Here is a 22,959-nt window from a genome sequence, read left to right as displayed (position 1 = left end):
AGTGCCAGTAAAACATCAACAAGAGTGTTCTGCAAAGGGGTTGGACAGTGTCAAATTTGAAAGACGTGCCGTGCATTAGATCTGTAAACTCCATTGCAGAAGAGCACCCTGGGTTCTCCTTGCAGATAGGCAAATACAGAGGCTAATGCAAACGGTGCCCGTGTAGTCGAGCTCGTTGTGAAGCTTAAATTCGAAAGACCTGAAATATAATATGTTCATGTTATTGCACTGGTGTGCAATAGTTTTGCATTTCTATGTGATTTTACGCCTATCTCAGAGGACCAGCATGCTTTTACAAATGCAGTCCCGTTAATTACTGTCCCCAGAATACTCTTACAAAATCAGAAGCAAGAAGTTTTTGGGCACAAAGGAGCAGCATCTGGGGAATAGGAAGAAAAGGGGCTGCAAGGGAAGGTGGGTGTGTAGGGTAAATGTCCATGGGTGCTGCCTGTTCACTTAGGTAACCTTAATAGTCATCAAATTCCAGGGGGTTTTTTTGCATGGATAAATAAACTATGGTTAATTAAAAAGAAAATAAAAATAACATTCGTTCTTATTACATGTATGGCTTTCATAATGTGAATGTTGCAGAAATGGGATGCTAAATTTCCAAAAAGTTGCAGGTCCATTCTCCAGTGCAAATGTATGTGCAGCCACTGACACCTGTTCAAACCCATGTTTTTTGGCCACGTGCATGTCTTGCGGGCTCACAAACTCACCTACCCCTGGTTGAATTTACCATCTTGTGGAAAAAGCAGTTTATTTTCAGAGCAGTGTAAGGAGGAGCGTACTGCTCCAGGATGAATACCAGGACAGGGACCCTCTTGAGTGCTTCCACCTTTCCCACGATTGGTGCATCACAAGATGCCCTAACTTCGTTCTCTGTTTCAGGCTTGTTTGTGTTTGCTGTGACCGTCACTGATGCGGATGCTGGCTCCAACGCCGAGCTGCATTATTCCCTCGTGGGGAAAAACTCTGAGAAATTCCACATTGATCCAGCAAGGGGGGCAATCCTGGCTGCGAAACCGCTGGTAGGAGAGTCTGAAGTCACCATTTCTGTTCACGTGAGGGACGGCGGACGGTACCCCAAGACAGACTCTACAACCGTCACTGTGAGGTTTGTGAACAGAGCAGAATTTCCTCGTGTTCAGGCGGATCAGGAGACCTTCACGTTTCCTGAAAACCAAGCGGTTGGTACGCTTGTCACCACTGTCTCTGGGTCTTCAGCCAGAGGAGGCTCCTTGTCTTACTACATCGCCAGTGGTAACCTGGGCAGCACCTTCCTGGTTGACCAGGCGACAGGACAGCTTTCTGTCGGGCGGGCTTTGGATTTCGAAGCCATACAGAAATACGTGGTTTGGATCGAGGCCAGAGATATGGGCTTTCCTCCCTTTTCCTCATATAAGAAACTGGAAATAATGGTGATAGACGTCAATGATAATGCGCCGGAGTTTGAGCAAGATCCCTTCATTGCAGAAATAGTGGAGAACCTGTCCCCACGGAAGATAGTGACGGTGGCTGCTGTTGACAGGGACAGTGGTCTAAACGGACAGCTGAATTATGAAATAGTTGAGGGCAATACGGAAAATAGTTTCAGTATCAATCGAGCCACTGGTGAGATCAGAAGCATCAGGCCCTTGGACAGAGAGAAGTTGTCTCAATACACACTAACCGTAAAAGCTTCAGATAAAGGCACCCCGCTCCAGAGCACAACCGTCAAAGTTATCATTAATATTTTAGATGAAAATGACAATGCTCCGAGGTTTTCCCAGATATTCAGTGCTTCTGTGCCTGAAAACGCACCTCTGGGTTTTACGGTAACCCGAGTCACAACATCAGATGAAGACGTTGGGGTGAATGCGGTCAGCAGGTATTCCATAAGGGATACGAGTCTCCCATTTACCATAAATCCCAACACCGGGGACATCACCATCAGCAGACCACTGAACAGGGAGGACACGGACCGCTACAGAATCAGGGTCTCTGCCCATGACTCCGGGTGGACAGTGAGCACAGATGTCACCATATTTGTCACAGATGTCAATGACAATGCCCCACGATTTACGAAGCCATCCTATTACTTGGAGTGTCCTGAGCTTCCTGGGATTGGGCTGAAGGTCACCCAGGTTTCAGCCACTGATCCCGATGAAGGGTCGAACGGCCAAGTCTTCTACTTCATAAAATCCCAGTCCGAGTTCTTCCGAATTAATGCAACCACGGGGGAAATTTTCAACAAGCAGTATCTAAGGTACCAAAACTCCAGCGGTTCAAGCAATCTCAACATTAATAGGCACAGCTTCATCGTTACTTCTTCAGACCGAGGCAGTCCTCCGTTAATGAGCGAGACAACCGTCACCATTAACGTAGTAGACAGCAATGACAACGCACCGCTGTTCCTCGCTCGTAAATATTTCACTCCTGTTACTAAGAACGTGAGGGTTGGCACAAACTTAATTAAGGTTACTGCAGTGGATGACAAAGACTTTGGCTTGAATTCTGAGGTGGAGTACTTTATCTCTGATGAAAGCAAAACTAGTAAGTTCAGACTGGACAGGAATACAGGCTGGATTTCTGTGTCATCTTCACTAATGGCTGATTTGAACAAAAACTTTCTCTTTAAAGTGAAAGCAAAGGATAAAGGTAATCCTCCACTCTTGTCCGAGGTACCTGTTGAAATAGTTGTGACGGAGGAAAATTACCATACACCCGAGTTCTCTCAAAGCCGTATAAGCGTTACTATCCCAGAGAGTCACTCTGTTGGAACAGTGGTCAGGACGGTTTCAGCCCGAGACAGAGATGCCGCTATGAACGGATTAATCAGATATAATATTTCCTCTGGAAACGAGGCTGGCGTCTTTGCTATTAATACAACTACCGGTACACTGACTCTAGCGAAACCACTTGATTTTGAGTTACGCCAAAAGCATGAGCTAGTTGTTACTGCCACGGATGGAGGATGGGTATCCAGAACAGGCTACTGCAGTGTCACTGTTAATGTCATTGATGTGAATGATAATTCCCCAGCATTCAACCCTGAGGACTACTTCCCCAACGTGTTAGAAAATGCCCCCAGTGGGACAACTGTTATTCGTTTAAATGCCACTGATGCTGACTCTGGGCCTAACGCTGTCATTGCGTATGCTATTCAGTCCTCAGATAGTGACCTCTTTGTCATTGACCCCAATACAGGAACGATCACCACCCAGGGATTTTTAGATTATGAAACAAAGCAAAGTTACCATTTAACGGTAAAGGCTTTTAATGTTCCAGATGAAGAGAGGTGCAGCTTCGCTAGTGTCAACATCCAGTTAGAAGGGACAAATGAATACGTGCCCCGTTTTGTGTCCAAGCTTTATTATTTTGAAGTTTCTGAGGCAGCCTCCAAAGGTACTGTTGTAGGTGAAGTTTTTGCAAGCGATCGTGATATGGGAACTGATGGAGAAGTCCACTACCTCATCTTTGGCAACAGCAGAAAGAAAGGCTTCCAGATAGATGAGAAAAGTGGCCAGATCTACGTTTCAGGACCTCTTGACAGAGAAAAAGAGGAACGAATCTCTTTGAAAGTCCTTGCAAAAAATTTTGGGAGCATTCGTGGTGCAGATATAGATGAAGTAACTGTTAATATCACTGTACTGGATGCCAACGATCCTCCCGTTTTTACCTTAGGAACCTACAATATACAAATCAGCGAGGGTGTTCCTCCAGGCACCCATGTCACATTTGTGAGTGCCTTTGATTCAGATTCTGTCCCTAGCTGGAGTAGGTTTTCCTACTTCATTGGGTCTGGTAATGACAACAGCGCCTTTTCCATCAACCCGCAGACGGGACAGGTGACGGTCACTGCAGAGCTGGATCGAGAAACATTGCCTGTGTATAACCTGTCTGTGCTGGCCATCGATTCAGGAACACCGTCTGCTACAGGAAGTGCCTCTTTGTTGGTAACTTTGGAAGATATCAATGACAATGGCCCAACCTTGTCCACCAGCCAAGGAGAAGTCATGGAGAATAACCGTGCGGGAACTCTTGTTATGACACTTCAATCGTCAGATCCAGATCTCCCTCCGAATCAAGGTCCCTTTACCTATTATTTGCTCAGTACTGGCCCCGCAACCAGCTACTTCAGCCTTAGCACCGCTGGCGTGCTGACAACGACAAGAGAGATCGACAGGGAGCAAATCAGCGATTTCTACCTGTCGGTGATTACGAGAGACTCTGGCATTCCTCAGATGTCTTCCACAGGAACTGTGCAGATCAAGGTAATAGACCAAAACGACAACCCATCTCAACCCAGAACGGTAGAAATCTTTGTTCACTATTATGGCAACCTCTTCCCAGGTGGAATTTTGGGCAATGTAAAGCCGCAGGATCCAGATGTGCTAGACAGCTTCCAGTGCTCCCTCACCTCAGGAGTCACCAGCCTCTTCAGCATTCCTGGGGGCACCTGTGAGCTGCACTCGCAGGCAAGGTCCACAGATGGCACGTTTGACCTGGCCGTCCTCAGCAATGATGGGTTGCACGGTGCCGTCACCAGCAGCGTCCGGATTTTCTTCACGGGCTTCAGCAACGCCACCATTGACAACAGCATCCTCCTCCGCCTGAGCGCCCACAGCGTGCGGGATTTCCTGACAAATCACTATCTCCACTTCTTGCGCATTGCCAGCTCCCAGCTGACGGGGCTGGGCACCGCCATCCAGCTCTACGGGCTGTATGAGGAGAGCAACCACACCTTCCTGATGGCAGCCGTCAAACGCGGCAACAACCAGTACGTGAATCCCAGCGGCGTGGCCACCTTCTTCGAGAGCATCAAAGATGTCCTCTTCCGCCAGAGCGGGGTGCGGATCGAGGCTGTGGACCACGACTGGTGCCTGCAGAACCCCTGCCAGAATGGAGGGAGCTGCCTGCGGAGGTTGGCGGTGGGCCCAGCTCTGAAGAGCCATGAGAGCGTCCCTGTCATCATTGTGGCCAACGAGCCCCTCAGGCCCTTCATGTGCAGGTGCATGCCGGGGTACGATGGGAGTCTGTGCGAGATGGACATTGACGAATGCCTCCCATCCCCTTGCCACAACGACGGGACCTGCCACAACTTGGTGGGGGGCTTCTCATGCAGTTGCCCGGAGGGCTTCACTGGCATGGCCTGCGAGAGGGATGTCAATGAGTGCCTTTCCAACCCGTGCAAAAATGGTGCTGCCTGCCAGAACTTCCCAGGAAGCTTCAACTGCGTTTGTAAAACCGGGTATACAGGTACGTTTTTCCTTCTCTCTATCTTGTAGTCCAGAAGATACGGAAAGAGGGCGGAAATGTGCCTTTTCAGCACAAGATTGGCTGAATGTGAGCATCCCCAGGAGGTGAAGAGGTCATGCTAAATGAGGTATTCGTAGTTATGAAAACTCAGAAGACCAGGTGCCCACAGTATTATTTTATTTTAGCTCTGTCCTCGGGCAAATCTCACTTACCTGATTTGCATTAGAACAGAAGGATTTTTAAAAGAGCTATTTTAATTTATTAAATATGTAGAAGCCATTTCCAATGCTTAAGTATGATTTTTCTGTTCCTGTTTTTGTTATGCATGTTGTGGTAGCATTTCAAGTCTGCTAGGAGTGTGCCAAGCAAGAAAATCGGCCTCTGCCCCAAATTGCTTACAGTCATGCAAGACAGAAAACAGATGAAGAATATGGGAAAAAACAGAGTTCAGACAAAATGACCGAGCATGTCTGTTCTGTATTTTGTCCCTTTGTCATTTATTTTTTTCATTAACAACAGAAACGTCTGCAGCTTTCTTACCTCTTCTGCGTGTTTTTTCCTCTACTATTTATTACACATTCAGACATAACAGCATTTTATCCTTAGAAAAGCAGGTTGATGGTTGCTGTTGTCATGAGTATGGTATTTAAGGAAGGTCTGAACAATTTTAACCATTGCTTATGGCCACTATTTAGATGCATCATAAAAAAAAATCTAACCAGAAAATATTAGGTAAGGCTTTCATTACCTTTTTTCAGGAGTATTTCTGTCTCTCGGATGCCCCAGGGCAGCCCAGGTCGGCACAGCCATGCTCATTATGGTGTGAGTATTCGGGCTTGCCGCCACTGCCACCAAAACTCATTTCTAATCAGTGGAGTGATCAGGGGGTTGGTTGGTCTTTTGGTTCTTTCTTAAACTAGATTAGTACAGGAGATGTCATATACTTTATTGCAAAGGAGAAGGTTAATCATCTGCAAAATAGGGGTTTAACTACTTTATTTAAAGCCCAGCTACAGCAGTGGATACATATTCAGTGTGAAAGGTCTGTTGGCATAAAGGATGCTGATGTGATCTTTCGTGTGAATCTCACGGATGTATTACTGAGCCTCAGGCCAGGAGCCATTATTGTTGATTGACAAGCAGTTCTAATTAAGTTACTAATCTGGGATTTTATTTCATGTCGTATTAGTACATCAAATTATTTTGCCAAGAGCATGGCAAAATAATTCTAGGGCACCTATCCACTGTAACTCTTTAGGTCATTAGCACCATGGGCATATGTTTGCTGTTGCAACGAGGCAAAACACTTCATTAACTCTAGCAGCGTACTGTCGTATGTGCCTCTAGCCTATAATTTGAAACATTAAAGAAAGGTCCAGCTATTTTTTTTCTGGTATTAAAGCTCATATCTTGATGTTCAACCCTTATGCCTACATGTGACAAGCTCAAAAAAGGAAGAACACTTTAACTAAGAAAATGTGATGAGAGACTCTTACAGTTTGAAGTGTTGGATTTCTTTCACGCCGTGAATTAAATGTGGCATCTGACGTGAGCTTTCTTAAACTCCTTGTCAACACAAATAACTTTAAAATAGACTACCACTGAGGCAGACGTTTCTGTTTGGGAGTCAGATCTTTTTAAATCGGTTGGCCATTGCAGCATCAAGAATTATTGAAGTGTCTGGAGATTAAATGATCAAGACAGAAAGCAAATGGCACAGAAGTACGTACTTAAAAACTAAAATATCTTTGGAGTTGAACATCAGCAGAGCTTATTAGATAATATCAGAATCAATATTCAGTATATTTAGACATTTTATATCTGCAAAAGTGTATTTGAAATTCTGCACGTTTAATATTCAATAGGGACAGAATACAGATTGTTTGAGAATGCTTGACATAGAGACTATTATGTCATTATTATACTGCCAAAAGAAAGAGAACACAGCTGCTTGGGCGTTTAATCCTGATTCATATATGATTAAAGGTAGCCATAGTGAATGTAAAAATAAAGCTTGAAACTGTTTATGAATATAAATCTCCAGTGCCTCAAGAAAAAAAAGAGAGAGACATCCAAAATAGTGGATTATTGATTCAGTTTACTGTATACATAGCTTTGCTGCTTCTGTTGGAATGAAAATACAGTCTCATAATTGAATTTGCATGCTCGGTAAAAAAAATAATATTTACACGGTATGGCATACAAGTAGAAATTAGTATTTTCTGATACAGACTCTCTGTTCACTGTAAATTAGAGTACATGAGCTGTAGACCTTTATAATGGCCTACCTGAAAACTGAGAGTCTTACTTTTCCTTGATTTATTATGTTTTGTCAGCTGCATTTCACTTCATCATTCTGCAAAGGTAATGTCGTTCTTTTCACTGAACAGGATTATAAAGACTGATTACCGCAGAGCAACATCATTAGGGTTTAAACAGTCTGTTATAATTACATCTCTTAATGATGATCAGGTTTTGTTTTTAAAGTAATCACTTTCAGGAGGGAATATACTTTGTAATTTACAGTAGTTGTCTGCCCTTCCTTTGAACCCTTCATTTCCTGTTTTCCAGGAGTCATTACGATGAAGGAATGTATGTTTGTGAAATTGTTTCAAATACAAGATTAAAATATTAGAGCCACCACTTTAAAAGATGGACACAGAGAACCGCAAAAATTAAAACTCTCAAATCAGCTGAAATCTAACCCGAGAGCAGTCAGCTGGTATCTGTTCCTGTTACATTTTTCAATTAAAAGCAAAAAAAATCTCAGGAAGTTAGATTTTTGCATAAGCCCCTGCATGTGATATCATCAGCTTGAGGTGATGAATGATAAACGCTGAATGCTGTCTGTTATCAATTATCCAGCGTTATCCTCATTTTCATAGTCTTCAGAAAAGGGTCTTTCTGACACGAAAATGAATACCCTGAATCTTTCGATATTTCAGCTGAGAGGACATCTACAAACTCAACTAACTGCAAGGTTCACCTGAACTGGAGCGTTACTGGGGATGGCTCTGGTTTGGAGTCTCCTTGGTTCTCAAAGCATTGGCTGAGGCGTTTCCTTCCCCTCGCTGGATTTGATACTCTGAAATGCTAATCAAATGTATAGGATTAGCCTAATTCTTTATGCTGTCCAAATGAAATTATTCCCTAGCTGAGAAGTGCATAGTCATCCAAATGTGTGAAAATCATAGAATAGAATCATAGAATGTGTAGGGTTGGAAGGGACCTCTAAAGGTCATCTAGTCCAACCCCCCTGCTGAAGCCATGAGAACGCACATATCTCATAATTTTTCGAGGTACTTTCCTTACGTGGGGATAAATGTCTATCAGAACATTAGTCTTAAATTTGCGTTGTAAAACTTAAATCAGCAGACTGTTGTGGAAAATGACCAAAACAGTTTTGTGAGGGTAAAATCATTGGCATTCTCTCTCTGGAAAGTAGTACAACTGAGCACTTGGGTTCAGGTGAGGATGCTTTTATGCATAGTGGCAAACAGTTCCTTATCCTCTTCAGTCCATTAAGGTTCCTTGAATGATTTGTTTTATCTGTGCAAGAGAGGATTTCAGAATAGCTAGTGCTTGTGTAAATTCTTTGCTCAAGAAAAACAGTCCTCTCTAAAACTCCTTTTTTCTTTATTTTCTCTCCACAAAAAAAATACGTAAATATAAGCGTAATATCTCAGGCAGAAGAGCAAAAACAATGGGTTTGCAAGCTATGTTTTGTTTTTCTAAATCTAAATCTTGAGTACGTACCTTATTGTGTCTGTAACCCATGAAACCGGTAGGCCATCAGGGTGGACTTGGACAAATATACTGTTTACTAAGGTACTGGAAAGCTAGCATTGGTATGCTGCAAAGGAGATAACTGAAAGTGGTAGGAGAACCTGCTGCCATCTTGGATGGCTCTACTTGCCAGAAGAATAAGGTCTTAAAAGAAAAAATTGGAAGTTTAATAGAAGTTGCAGGACCAAGTTCAATGGAACCAGTATCACAGCAACTTACCTGGAGGAATCCCCACAGTGAAGAAAAGACAAACGGGAAAAACCCATCTGGGTAAAGCCCTGAGCAACCTGATCTAACTTTGAAGGTTGCCTTGCATTGAATTGGGGGTTGGACATCATGACCTCCAAGGTCGCTCCAGCCTAACTTTTTCCCTTATTTCTGGAGCATATGTCCGTGTTCAGAGGTCTAGAAAGATCAGCTTCTGCCAATCAAGTCTGGGCAAGAACAAAAGAGGGAAAAAATAGGAGCACAGGAGGAACATGGTTTAGAAGAAAAGAGAAGAGTAAGAAGGTGCGGTTTGAACACTGGTGGACCATCCGAAAACCAAGAGGTGACGGAAGCTGTCTGGATCTCATCAGAGTAACCAGTGCAGACTGCCAATAATAGCTTGAAATATGGAGACCTTTCCTTAGAGGACAGACGAGGAATGCACGAGAGTTTCTGTCTCAGAGGGGTCTAAGGAGGGACTGACCAAAGATCTGAAGGTAGAAGGAAATTTGGAGGAATTGATGGAGCTCAGGATTCTGCAGAAAAGAGGGAATGAGGCCTTGTAGCAGCAACTGTCTTCAGAAGAAGCTGATTTAAGGTAATTGGTAGGTAAGGTTGCCTGGAGGGAAACACACAGGAGAAGGAATTCAGGAGAGCTGGAATCTTTTAGAAGAAAGAAAAAAATATAACTTAAAATTTAAAGCGGGGAAAAAAAGGATGGATGTTTTTAAGAGTTTTAGGTGGTCATACCAGGATTTTTTTTTAATCGAAAATGAGTTATATACTAAATAAATATAAATTTCTGTTCTTTTAGTAGTTACATGACATTATATGACACAGTTTACCTACCAATTTATTTATTTATTTATCAGTTTCTAGTTTATAACTCCCCTTACCTGCTTACCAGGTTTTTCTAATCATCTTGCTTTATCAAAGTAATTTGTTTTAAATCCTTACACAGAACAACCATAGCAATAAATTAGAATAGTATTCCCAAGTTATACTTTTGTCCTGCTGATATCTTGTGGCTGAAGGACTCTTGCTTTCTAGGATAAGCATGCTTAACACGCATTTAAAGAGGAAAAGTAAGCCTCATAGATGTCTTGGATGTTGGATCGTTATTCCAAATGTAAATAGATACATTTTTCCCAGGTCTTTAGCACTTCAGTGAATGGCAAAGAATAGCCAAAATTTCTTCTTCATTTTAAATAAATATTAGTTTTAATAGCTCTGATGAATTGTTAGATCAGAGTATTTGTCTTCTCCTGTGTCAAAACAGTTGGAATAAACGCAAACACACTTTTATTAGTTTCATGAATTATTCAAACAATTGTTAAATATGAAGAAGATGTTGTTATTCGCTGGTTAAAATATGTGCAGCTAAAATAAACACCCATATTCTGTTGCTGACTCAGCAAATATGCCGGCTTTAATGTTAGCTGAGAAAAAGACGAGTATTTAGTTACAGTGAATTGCAAAAAACTGAGTAAGCCTTATTAGCTACACTTGAGTTTTGTGGAAACTAAGAAACATCATTGAGCTATTTTAAGCATCTCTGCCTCACTTTTGCTACGTGTTCTCCTCGGTAAGTCAACAATCTGTACTATGTACCATAATTTTAAAATAAAGAAAACAGCAAAATCTAACATAAAAAGTTAGCTCATCCTCCAGTCATGCCCATTAGAGAATAAAATATAAATGAATACCCCCAAAGCATAATTAGATTCAGACACTGGAAATGTTTCCTGGATTTATGGTGAATCTACACGTTACGTATTAACCACAGGAATCCTCCGGGACTCGGTTTCCATCCTGCTCACAGTCGCACATGGAGGGCTGCTGCTCACATGGAAGAGCTGCCTGCAGACTTCTTTATGTTAAACAGAAAAGTAAAAGGCGGGGGGGACATTAGGTTTTCTTAATTAGGTGACTGAAGTTGTGAAATTCTGAAAAAGCTAGCAGATTTAAATATAGCACAGTCCAGATCTGCTACAGTTTTAGGGACCAGCAATCCCTAAGGACAGCATATTGTGCATTGCCGTCACGTGAGATGTAAGAATTATAGGATATATGTGACGTGTAAGAATGGACACCCTCTGTGTGAGCTCATGGTGTACTTTTAACTTAAATGTATATTATATTATATAGTGTGAGGAACAAAAAAATTGATTATCAGTGCAATAAGAAGCATTAAGGCAGTCTGAGCCCTTGCTATCTGTATATATCCTAGCCTAGATGAAGTTCAAGGAGAGGTCTGGAAGACCGTGGCTGATTTTGCCAGTTTTTGCAGAGAAACACGAAGGACAAACATGATGATACTTGCAAATTTGTGCTGAGCAGGCAGCGAAGGCTGGCACTGCCGGCAGAAGGAAGGCAGGCTCCAAGAGTGTGGTATATAGTGGAAGTGTTGCTAAACTGATAAAAGCTAAGCAAGGAAAAACTTAGAAGAGAGGACCAATACTTTTGTACTTAATGTTTCCATACAAATAAAGTTTTAGTTTCATACAAAGAATCCCCTTGTCGGTATTCAGCATCTGTTAAAATCTTCACTTTTTCTCTTGGTTCCCTTCCTTGTTGAAATGAATTATGCGATTTCAGTTTATTCTCTGGTGAATAATATTTACCACATGTGACAACGTCTGCTTAGAAAAGGACTGTATCCAGGGTAACTTGCTTTAGCTCCAGAGGACTGTGGTCCCTCCGAGTCAGGAAGGAGGTTGTAATTGATGAGGAAAAATAAGAGAAATCATCTAATGTACAATAGCAGCCTGTGTTCAGCATGCCATGTTCATACAGGGTCCAGCAAGGGCTGTCTGTACCTCCTTCACGCTAATGAGTACATTGCATTAAATAGGAGGGGGGGAAATTTTTATTTTTTTGTTTTTTTAGTTCAGCATCTCCTTTCATTTTGTGATCTCTCTTCTACAGACATGAGTTAATAAAATAAATAACTAAATATATAAAAACCACCAATACCCGTATAAGATAATTAAAATGAGACCCTTGAAAAGTAAAGTTAATTTCTCCGCGCTGCGTATTATGCCGGTGTCAGGGCTGGGAGCAGACCAGCATTGTGTCCGTGTTTCCTCTCTCCATCCCATGGCCGCCACTTGTCCCTGGCACCCTCCTTCCTGGCCATGCATTCAGCATCGGTTCGTAAGCTTGTTACCTAATTACCAGCCTGACTTTCCTGTTGACCTGAATACTCTGACCTGGAAATTGCATTTTATTCTCTCATTGCAGGGAGAACGTGCGACTCCGCTGTCAATTACTGTGAGTGCAACCCCTGTTTCAACGGTGGGTCCTGCCAAAGCGGGGTGGAGGGGTATTTCTGCCACTGCCCCTTCGGTGAGTACGCCCTGCCTCTGCCCTGCTTCACTTAACCTTTCCCTACTCCGTTATTTTTACCTATATAAAACCGATGGGTGTGTATATGGATCCCGGTCCGTGGGCAGGTGTTGGTCACCCCCTATCCCCGTCCTCTCCATTTTTCCCTGATTGTGAGATACTTGTGCCAGCATGGCAGGAGATGGAAGCACGTGGCAGCGGTGGGGGGTCACTGTAGCTGCTGGTGCGGGTACACCGAGGGCTCTGAGCAGTCACAGAATCACAGAATGGTTTGGGTTGGAAGGGACCTTAAAGACCATCCAATTTCAACGCCCTGCCCTGGGCAGGGACACCTCCCACTAGACCAGGTTGCTCAAAGCCCCGTCCAGCCTGGCCTTGAACACCTCCAGGGATGGGGCAGCCACAGCTTCCCTGGGCAACCTGTTCCAGTCCTTGCTCTCCAGCTCTAAATTCCATCAGTATTCTTGCATCCCATGCACTCACAAAGCACAAGGGAGTCAGCATAATGTTAAACTAGGAAAAGGGACTTTGGGATGATACTGAGAGGAGAGGGCTTGGTTTTCTTTTGAGAAGTTTGCATAATTTGTCAAAATATCTGTAAAGCAAGAAATAGCGAGCACCTTCATTTTTCTGCAAGTGAGGAGCACAACATTAGATATTGGCACTTTTATATTTAGTACATTTAATGACCTGACTGAATCAAAACAGCTTTGTTAAGCCCACACCAGTACTTGTCCATTCAATTTATTATATATTAGTGAAGTTCTGACTTCCCAAACCAGAGTACAATTCCGAGAAGCAGAGAAGCATATTGTACTGCCAAAATAGTTTAATAATTATTAGAATTTAATTATCCCATATTTGGTTTGTGGAATGAACCCAATAAAGACATAAAGCAGCACAGATATTTCAAGATATCACGATAACAATTGCAGCAAGATTGATTCTGAACGCAGGTTAATCCAGAATTGTCATTGTTCATATAGAAAAGCATTAAAAGTAAATGCAACAGATTAATCAAAAACCACATAAACATCTACAGTGTTTTAAGGCTACTGAAAACCGTCATGCAAAAATAAGGTTCTCAATACACATTTGTAACTACCTCTGAATACGGTTCTCTGCTAACATGTGGATTAAGTTCTTTATTCTGTTTTATTTCCTTCGTTTTATGTTTCCTCAGAGTTTATTCATTTCCTATATAGTCTTAGTCAGTTGTAAATGTAACTAATATTCATAAATTGAGTAAGTTTTTTGTCATTGTCGCTGCAGTAAAAGAAAGTCAAGGGAAATTATGTGACACGAATCTGAAAATAAATATGTAGGATACAGCGAAATATTCAGAACGATAAAAATACTGAGAAGGCATAATGTTTTAATCACATATATGTTTATATCATAAGGACGAAAAATGAACTACTGATTGAGAAACAGTTCAGATAACAACTATAAAGAGAAAAATAAGCTGAAGTTAGAAATTTATTTCCATAGCTGGATTAACAAATGCCTGATGATAATTAACAGCCATATTTGACATCGCTGTCAAACTCGCTGTTTTTTTTGTTTTCTAAAGAAACCATAGAGCTCACTGAAATGTGCTTTGTTTTTCACTAGACGTAACTGTCATTTGTAACTCAGTTTTTAAGTTGAAATATGTGTACTTCCAACACCCACCTGTGGGTAATAAGATTCTTCTGTTCAAGCGGCATATTTTTAATCATACAGTAGAGGTTTTTTAAAGATCCTGCGTATCATAGCCGTATCTAGAGCACATCAGTACTTTGTTTCGGGGGGAAGGCAGAGTAGGGAAAAAACGTCTCCGATACCAGATTTTACTTTTCATTTTGCAGGTGTTTTTGGGAATCATTGTGAACTGAACAGTTACGGATTTGAAGAGCTGTCGTATATGGAGTTTCCCAGCATGGATCCAAACAATAATTACATCTATATCAAGTTTGCCACGATAAAAAGACATGCCTTAATGTTGTACAACTACGATAACCAGACCGGAGAGCGGGCAGAATTTCTAGCTCTGGAAATAGCAGAAGAAAGGCTGAGATTCTCCTACAATCTCGGCAGTGGCACGTACAAGCTTACCACAACTAAGAAGGTGTCCGATGGACAATTTCACACAGTTATTGCCCGGAGGGCTGGCATGGTAAGAAATGCTAAAATGAGAATTTAAGACCAGTTCAGCCAAGGCACTTTGGCTTCCACATGAACTCGGAGGAACGTAAAATTAGTAACGTTGGGTTCGCTAGCAGAACCTCCAATTTTGGAAAGAAACCCTCCCTCGTTTCTCTCTTACTCCAACTGACTCAAAGACCTATAATGCTTTGTTTAGTATGGTGATGATAAAGAATAATTAAAAAAACATGTGCAAGGCCCTGTGCTCTAAATGTGAAAAATGAGAACCAGGAATAATTAATGAAGTAAATTACTACACATGAGGCTAGCTAACTGATGCAGATTACAGGGATGATTATCAGGGAAGGCTAATTGACCACAGTAACTACAAAAACCCTCAAAATAATTTTTCTCAACATTTGGAAAATAGAATTCCTGGCGTCCCTGACCTCCTTGAGCTAGTTCAGAGGTTTTACCGATCTCATCAGACTGGGAGCCTGTTTTTCCTCTGTAGCATATATGTGAAAATTTCAAAGGTGCTACATTGAGAGGGGTTTTTGTGGGGGGAGGAGGGGAGTTGCTTTTTTTTTTTCGTCCCCCAGAAGGCATCCGAGGGGAGGAATTCTGCCAAAAACTGGACTGGGACAACTGATTGCCATATGCCTGGTACTCTGACCCCTCTCCTGCCTTCGTTTTTGCTTCCAGTAAATGTTTTCTATTCCTCTTCTCTCATTTTTTAATAATATTTCCAAAGCAGAACATAAACCAAATGCTCTTTGAGTTCAAGCCAAGCTTTTTGACTCCACAGTGTTTGAGTTAGAAATGAAACCAAATCCATTTGCCCATCCATAATCAGTAACTCTTGCCCAACAGTTCCCTTCTCAGGCAGAAATGGCCAGCATACGTGGAATCCCATATTCTTCCCATGTTTGCAATGAAAGTCATATAAGAATAATATATGGTTGGGGCTCCACGTTTTGTTTTATATATTTCAAGACAGAAGTGATGTAGGGAGTACAAGAATAAACTGTTCTACCCAGTGTGGCTCCCTCTCAGTCCCTAAATGGTGCTTTTTTTCTTCTCTCTTGGAAAGTCTTGAGCCTGAAAATTGCATTTCAGTTGCATAGTACAAGACCCGATTCCTCCATTTATTGAAGGGGGGGATGGTGTAGTCTTCAGCTGGATTTGCAAATCCAATTGACGTGTGTTTGTAGGAGTTACATATCCAAATAAGATGAAGGATAACTGTGATGTTGAGTAAAGACTTTTCTTTTAACGTGCCGTACTATCAGTTACTTAATAATTTGCATCGCAGCTTCCAAATGGTAAAGCCCAAAGGTGCACCTAAATCATGAAAGGCATCAGGTTCCCATTTTAGCAACTAAATTAGCTTGATTTTTCTATCAATCAGTAATATTCAAATGGCGAAGTGTGGGAGCACACATTAAAAATTGAAACAAATACACTTAAGAAAAAAATACAGCAGGAGAACGTTTTACTTGTAGATACGCCAAAGGGCTGGACTACAGAAGAAGAGATAACAAAAAGGACTATTTACAGAACATTTCAGTTATGAATGCTTCAGGCTGAAAGCGAGCATTTAAGACAACCTCTACCTTTGTGTGATATTTTTTTTTTTTTTTAATGTTCAAACCTTCTCAGTATTTTGTCAGCTGTTTACAAACACGGTTATGTGAAAAGAATCGCCTTTGTCTTAGATATTTCTGCTGCAGGAAAAATGTCTCCCAGGTGTCCCAAACTGTATAAAATAGCCCCCCTTCAGGATTCCAAATCTGTCATTTCCTACAGCACAGTGGGATTTTATCGGAAACTGGTAAAATCATTAAGTTGTCAGTCCTGAGCTATTGCAGAGTGACAGGATAGAAAGTCTCATAATGCTGCAAGGTAACCGTAGAGTAATGCTTAAGTAACAAGCAGGAACATTTGACTAACATTAGAAAATAAATTGTACGAACTCCGGTCCAAGTAAAATATATTCTCAAATATCAGCCCTTCAGCTGGGGTTGTAGCTTGGCTTTCACAGCGCATAGCGATGTGAGTTAGGGAGATTACGCTGATTGAGCTAAGAACAAAAAACTCATTTCATTTATTTTTTGTTGTTGATATTCCGAAGGAAAATATGTATGCGTGTGATGGCATACAGACCAGCCAGCTTATTATTCTTTCTATGAATTGTTTCATTTATACAGGGCTATAATCTGCTTTGGAACTGCAGACTGGCGTTTCTCGGGAGAAGCAGTTCACTCATTATGTATGGAAAGAAATTCAAGATAAGCTTTCATTAAAAAGAGCAAATTGAACAATTCAGGCGTACTGTAGGGCATGATTTAGGGCTAAGAGCTATGAATTTACTTGGTCAATACAATGCGTCAGCTCCCAGTATGTGTTTGGAAATAGCACGGACAATCTGTGGGGATTTCAGCGGGACGTTGTTAGTGAACATAGTTGCAGGCAGGAAAAAAAGCCATTGCGGAGTAATGACGTACTGAGAGCTGTTGCTGTTTGCGCAGCTCCTGTAATCTAAATCAAAATGCAAAGCAAGGCATTTTAAAAAGTGGCGTTTGATTTAGATTTGCCGTAAAACTGTGCCACACGTTTAGTTGAAACATGAGAAGCTGATATGTACAATTTGGCGATTATGTTTATTTTTCTGAAAATTTGTTTTAAGGGATAACTAAACTTCAGGGTTGGTTTGTATTTTTTTTTTTTTTTGCAGCGCATCTGTTATTAATAAATCACTGTGGGGAAAATTCTTTGCTAAATAAGGAGTAAAATAAAAACTCCTTTTTAAATCAGCAGGAATTATTTCATGATTTCAGTGAAAGCTTTGGTGAGACTTTCAGAGATTACAAATAGAAGTGCCAAGATTCCCTTTAGTGTAAATGACTGAGATGGGTAATGAGGCAACCCCGTTGTCTGGGGCTTGATGGCTTGGAGGTAATAATAAAGAGGAAGATGCCTGGTAAAATAAAGAGGTGATGCCTGGTACTTCTCTTGGTCTCATCAGCTTGGTCCCGCTGTAGGTAATCCACATGTTTTACCATGATCAACATGGGGCAAACATCCCTAATGACTTATCAGGCTCAGGGTTACCTTAATCAGGTCCACTTGGTTACTCTTTGAGTATTATTGAGTGTTTGGTTATTATTTTTAACTAGTAATCTCAGTGTTTGTACTCCCAGCTTTTGTAACATGCTTTTCATCAAGTTTAAGTAATACGTTTAATGTCACGGTCAAGACCCTAAAGGAATGAATGTCCTTTGTGTTTGGAGGGAGCAGCTCTCCGTTCAGATCAAGAGTAGGATACAGTATGAGCCAAAATAACTGCAGTTTCAAGGAGTAAAGCAAACAAACATGAAAGAAACCCTACCCAAATGTGAAAACTCTGTGTTTAACTAATTCTCTGTGTGAAACAGTCAATTAGCTCACTCTCTTTTAGTATCCACATCCTGGTGTTCACTATGTTGTTGCAGAATGTAGTTGATCGGTGGCTCTGAACAATCCTGCGATCACGCGTGACATGTATAAGTGGTCCATTCTATCCAAGTCATAGAATCATAGAATGATTTAGGTTGGCCAGGGACCTTAAAGATCACCTAGTTCCAACCCCCTGCCCTGGGCAGGGACACCTCCCACTAGACCAGGTTGCTCAAAGCCCCATCCAGCCTGGCCTTGAACACCTCCGGGGATGGGGCAGCCACAGGTTCTCTGGGCAACCTGTGCCAGTGTCTCACCACCCTCACAGTAAAATCCTTGATATAATAATGTTGAATCATAAATATTTAATGTGGTTGGGGACTACAGCCTTGTAATATTCAGCATGTTTGTGTGTGTGGCTTTTGCAGGCAGCATCACTGACGGTGGATTCCTGCTCTGAGGATCAGGAGCCAGGCTACTGCACTGTTAGCAATGTGGCTGTTTCTACCGACTGGTAAATAATTCTTCATTTTGTGGGCATTTTTTTTTTTGAGTAAAATGAAAATCACCCTCTAAAGCCAGAGAAATTTGGAGTAGTGATTACATGCCCGAAGCCCAGCCTCAAGCAAGGGGTAGATACCTCAGCTGCACTCCTTCAGCGGCATGCAAAGGCAAGGCTCCAAAGTGACATTTTCTCCCACCTATGCAGAAGCAAGCTAAATTTTCTACATGCTAACTCAGGCTACAATTCTGCATGGAGTTTATTCATGACAAGGAGTTCACTCAGAAGTCCTCAATTCTTGACTCCGTCTCTGTCCTCAGCCTTTGGGGCCGCATAAGAAATGTTCGGCCATGGGTAGTCCACACTGTGGTGTAAACGGGGATAAGATTTATTGCCTAACGGTATGAGATTTCACATCATAATCTAGACAATGTTAACAAATCAGAATATCAGACACAGTAATACACAAATGTATTTGTTGTAATCAACTGGCCCTTAAGTATACAGCACTACTCTTTGACACTTTGAAGTTCTACCACATTTAGTGCTACAATTCTTTAGGAAAGCCTCCTCCACTTTTGCACTTTGAATCATATCTATTTTGCCAAAACCAGGCTCAGACTCAAAATGCTATTGCTCTAGCAGCACCTATATTTCACGCCAGGGTTCAGTTTTGGGCTTTGGTTTGGAGTCTTCCATTTATTTATTTAAACTGCACCTTTCATAGCTCATAAAGGTGTAAGAAATACCTCATTACTGCTTTCTTAAAAAAAAAAAAAAAAGATTAATTACTTTGATATTGTTTTGGGTAATTTCCAGATGTCATCTTTTATGGTTTGCATTTCTTAAACATTAGCCACTACAGAAAGCAAACCTTATTTATTGTGTTTACCGTAACTAACTCAGAAGCCTTTCTGTCACATCTTTAGATCCTCTTTGTAGATAACAATAGCTTTAATCCAAATCACTTTAGCTAATTTCTTATAATAATCACAGTCATATTTCCTGTCACACATGGTTTCCCCACTAGCAAAGCTGTTATAGCTTTGTAAAATAATGAATCCATCTTCCATCTATTTAAATATCATCTACAATTTAAACGATAATTGAGTAAAAAGAACCTTATTCATTATGATTTCAAGCATACTGCTCAGTCAAGTGAATAGAAATTTTGACATGCAGTAACTTGAGCACGAATTTAGAGTTATAGCCATTATAACTGTTAGTTCAAGTGCTATTGATGTCTCTGTCTCCCCGATCTCTCTGTCTCCCCTTCTAAATGTAAAATATGAATTTTGGAAGAGGAATTTCAGCCGCAGACCGTAGCTGATGGTTACAGTTCCTGTGTCGTCATTGCTATCTTAATATCTGATGCAGATTATTTTTCTGACTCCCTTATAGGACTCTTGATGTACAACCAAATCGAGTTACTGTTGGTGGTATCAGGTCTATAGAGCCCATCCTTCAAAGGAGAGGACAGGTGGAAAGCCATGATTTTGTGGGCTGTATAATGGAGTTTGCAGTCAACGGACGTCCCCTGGAGCCCAGCCAGGCTTTGGCAGCTCAAGGAATCTTAGATCAGTACGTCTGCTATATATGGTATCGAATGGACCGCGTTTACAATAAAGGAAGCCGTTGTGGAAGTCAGATGCTACTCCATTCAGACACCCTTAGATATTTCTTGTAAAGAAATGACTGTAGAATTTTCTGTAAAGTGTGAAAGATGTAGGAAGAAAGTGAATTAGGATGAAAGGTTCACAAAAGATTACAGAGGCTTCAAAAAAGCAGCATCATTAAATTTCTATTGCCAATTATTATTAATGTTGCTTTGCAGGCTGAAATAGAGTAGCCCTGTTATTGGGTTTCTTTATCAATTCCACCTGGGTTTGACTGTACTCATACTGTATGCTAACCCTCTGCTCCCTCTTATTTCTTTTTAATCCACAATGTCTGTTCTATCACTTTGCCTCTTGAGTATCACTGAATTTCCCTCATATCCTCCAAGTGGTCTTTCAGAAATGATGGACTATCTGATTCTATTGTTTTTTTCTGTCTCAGTGTTTGAAGTCACCGTTGTAGCAATTATGTCGGTCTTTCGGCCAAATTTGCTAGCTCACCCTTCTTCTTTCAACCCTCAAGTTTGTGCTGTTTGTTGTGATATGAAGTCTCTGGGGGTCTGCAGCATAAGAAGCACATAAAAGAGTTTCTTCTTCTCTTGCGTAACAGATAATGGGAGTTTCATTCTCTGTGAATTCCTTTCTCTTTCGTAAGACTGTTAACTTGATGCTGAAAATTGGGATCTGTTTAGAAATATGAGCTGTCTATGGAGAAGAACGTCTCCATTTTTGCGTTTTGGGGGGGAAAGGATGCTTCCCAGCACATTTTCTCTGCTTATTTGTGCTTATGTTCTTCAGCATCTGCTTTCCTGATTTGTTTCAGGTGTCCCAGACTGGAAGGCGCATGCACGACCAGCCCCTGCCAACATGGTGGCACCTGTGTTGACCACTGGTCGTGGCAGCAGTGTCACTGCAGAGATGGACTGACAGGAAAGCACTGTGAAAAATGTATGGAGAAGGTTTTACTGTCTTTCTTGTTAATCATAGAATGGTTTGGGTTGGAAGGGACCTTAAAGATCATCTAGTTCCAACCCCCTGCCATGGGCAGGGACACCTCCCACTAGACCAGGCTGCTCAAAGCCCCATCCAGCCTGGCCTTGAATGTACACCTAGCTATGGTTTAACTAAATGCCATTAAGAGTTTATTTTCAGGGGCATGGGATAATGAATTTTATAAAATAATGAAAACAAGCAGCATGCTTGCCTCTTAAATAATTTTGAAGGAAAAGTCCACAGTGGACCATTGTCCTTTCATGAGCTAAAAATAGCAACAGGCTACATATATCATGTTTTCTGGTCTGTATATCACATTTCGGGTATCTTGCACTCATTAAAAACTACTGCTTCCCAATAACGTATAATCAGTAACTAAAATAAAGCTATCCCAAAGGAGGGATTTGTCTGCTATGGGGAGGTAAGAGGGTAAGGGAAAGCCTTTCCCTTCACATAAAAGTTGTGTGCACGTCCTTATGGCTTTTCCGAACTGTAGGCCTTTTTATCAAATGGTCATCAGATTATATGCAAGAAAATACGGTAAATGTAAATAGAAACAAGCCATTTACGCTCTGGGGTTATTAACTCGCATATGGATAGCTCTGTAAATCAATACGGGATTGTCTAGGAGAACAAAGTGATTTATTTCCATGTAGTTATAGTATAATGACTGGGCTTTGTTTTCTTACATGTCCCATTATTGTTTAGCTGATTTATATGCTTTTATTACACCGGTTTACAAAAGAATTTAGCCATAATTTTAACAGCATTTGGTAGTCAATGCTCTGCCGTTTTTATTCTTTTTTTTATGCCATAACAAATAGAAAGTCATTATCTCTGCCCTGAAGAGCTTAGAGTTGAATATATCATGAAGCCCTGCTTGCAGTAATGGAAACAGTAACATCCCTGGGAAGGAATTACAGTTCCGAGAGCCAAATTTTTTTCCCTACTCCCTCACTTGTTCCCTGGCGAGTTTTAATTTACTATTGACTGATAGCAGCAGTAAATTACTAGCACACTCCCACTCTCAAACACACATTCTAGTTGAAGCCAAAGGAATCGAGGGGCTGAAATTGCCGTTCGCTCCTGCTCTCCCCCCTGACCTGCTCTGAACTCAGTCTCTGCTCCGAGAGAAACTGGTGGTTATTAGGCAGGTGATCTCTGTAGCTCTAACGAGCTGTGTACTCACAACTTCCCCCGTCCTTGTCCCAGATATTACTGCCGACACTGCCTTATCGCTGGAAGGCAAAGGACGACTCGACTACCACATGAGCCCCAACAAGAAGCGAGAGTACATGATGAGACAGGGCACTCGAGGCGCCGGCCCGGGACCCCCGAACGCGGAGCGCTTGGAAGTGAAGTTCAGGACAAGAAGCGAGAACGGCGTTTTAGTTCACGTCCAGGAAAGCAGCAACTTTACTACTGTGAAGGTAAGATTACAGCTAACGCCGAGTTTGATTTGATTGGACTGCCTCACGCATGGTGATCAAAATCACATTTTTCCATTACTCTTGCTGTTTCCTTTATAAAATATTAGGTCTTTAACTGAGGCTAGGCACTGCTCCAGTATCATTCGTCTTCTCAACAATTCCCTCGCTATTTGCCAAGGTATCAGAAGATCTTGATGGTTTTGTATCTAATCAGTTTTGTCTAGACTCCAAATAGTGACTGTTTTAAAGCAGCAAGAACAGCGCTCATTGC

At 41.5% G+C, this 22,959-nt stretch overlaps 1 protein-coding gene across 1 annotated transcript in view; it reads left to right on the top strand.

The window, feature by feature from the left end:
- FAT4 (FAT atypical cadherin 4) overlaps positions 1 to 22,959 on the top strand; it is a 149,568-nt gene that overhangs the window by 114,215 nt on the left and 12,394 nt on the right. Inside the window, exons 9-15 of the mRNA XM_074589091.1 lie at positions 892 to 5,241; positions 12,478 to 12,582; positions 14,433 to 14,740; positions 18,576 to 18,661; positions 20,051 to 20,230; positions 21,089 to 21,213; positions 22,471 to 22,688. Coding sequence (XP_074445192.1) covers positions 892 to 5,241; positions 12,478 to 12,582; positions 14,433 to 14,740; positions 18,576 to 18,661; positions 20,051 to 20,230; positions 21,089 to 21,213; positions 22,471 to 22,688 — 5,372 coding nt within the window. The remainder of the gene's footprint in view (positions 1 to 891; positions 5,242 to 12,477; positions 12,583 to 14,432; positions 14,741 to 18,575; positions 18,662 to 20,050; positions 20,231 to 21,088; positions 21,214 to 22,470; positions 22,689 to 22,959) is intronic.

This window comes from Larus michahellis, chromosome 5 (genome assembly GCF_964199755.1).
Source record: "Larus michahellis chromosome 5, bLarMic1.1, whole genome shotgun sequence".
Lineage (NCBI taxonomy): Eukaryota > Metazoa > Chordata > Aves > Charadriiformes > Laridae > Larus > Larus michahellis.
The sequence above is the reverse complement of the archived record's forward strand: the minus strand, read 5'-3'. Positions and strand labels throughout refer to the sequence as shown.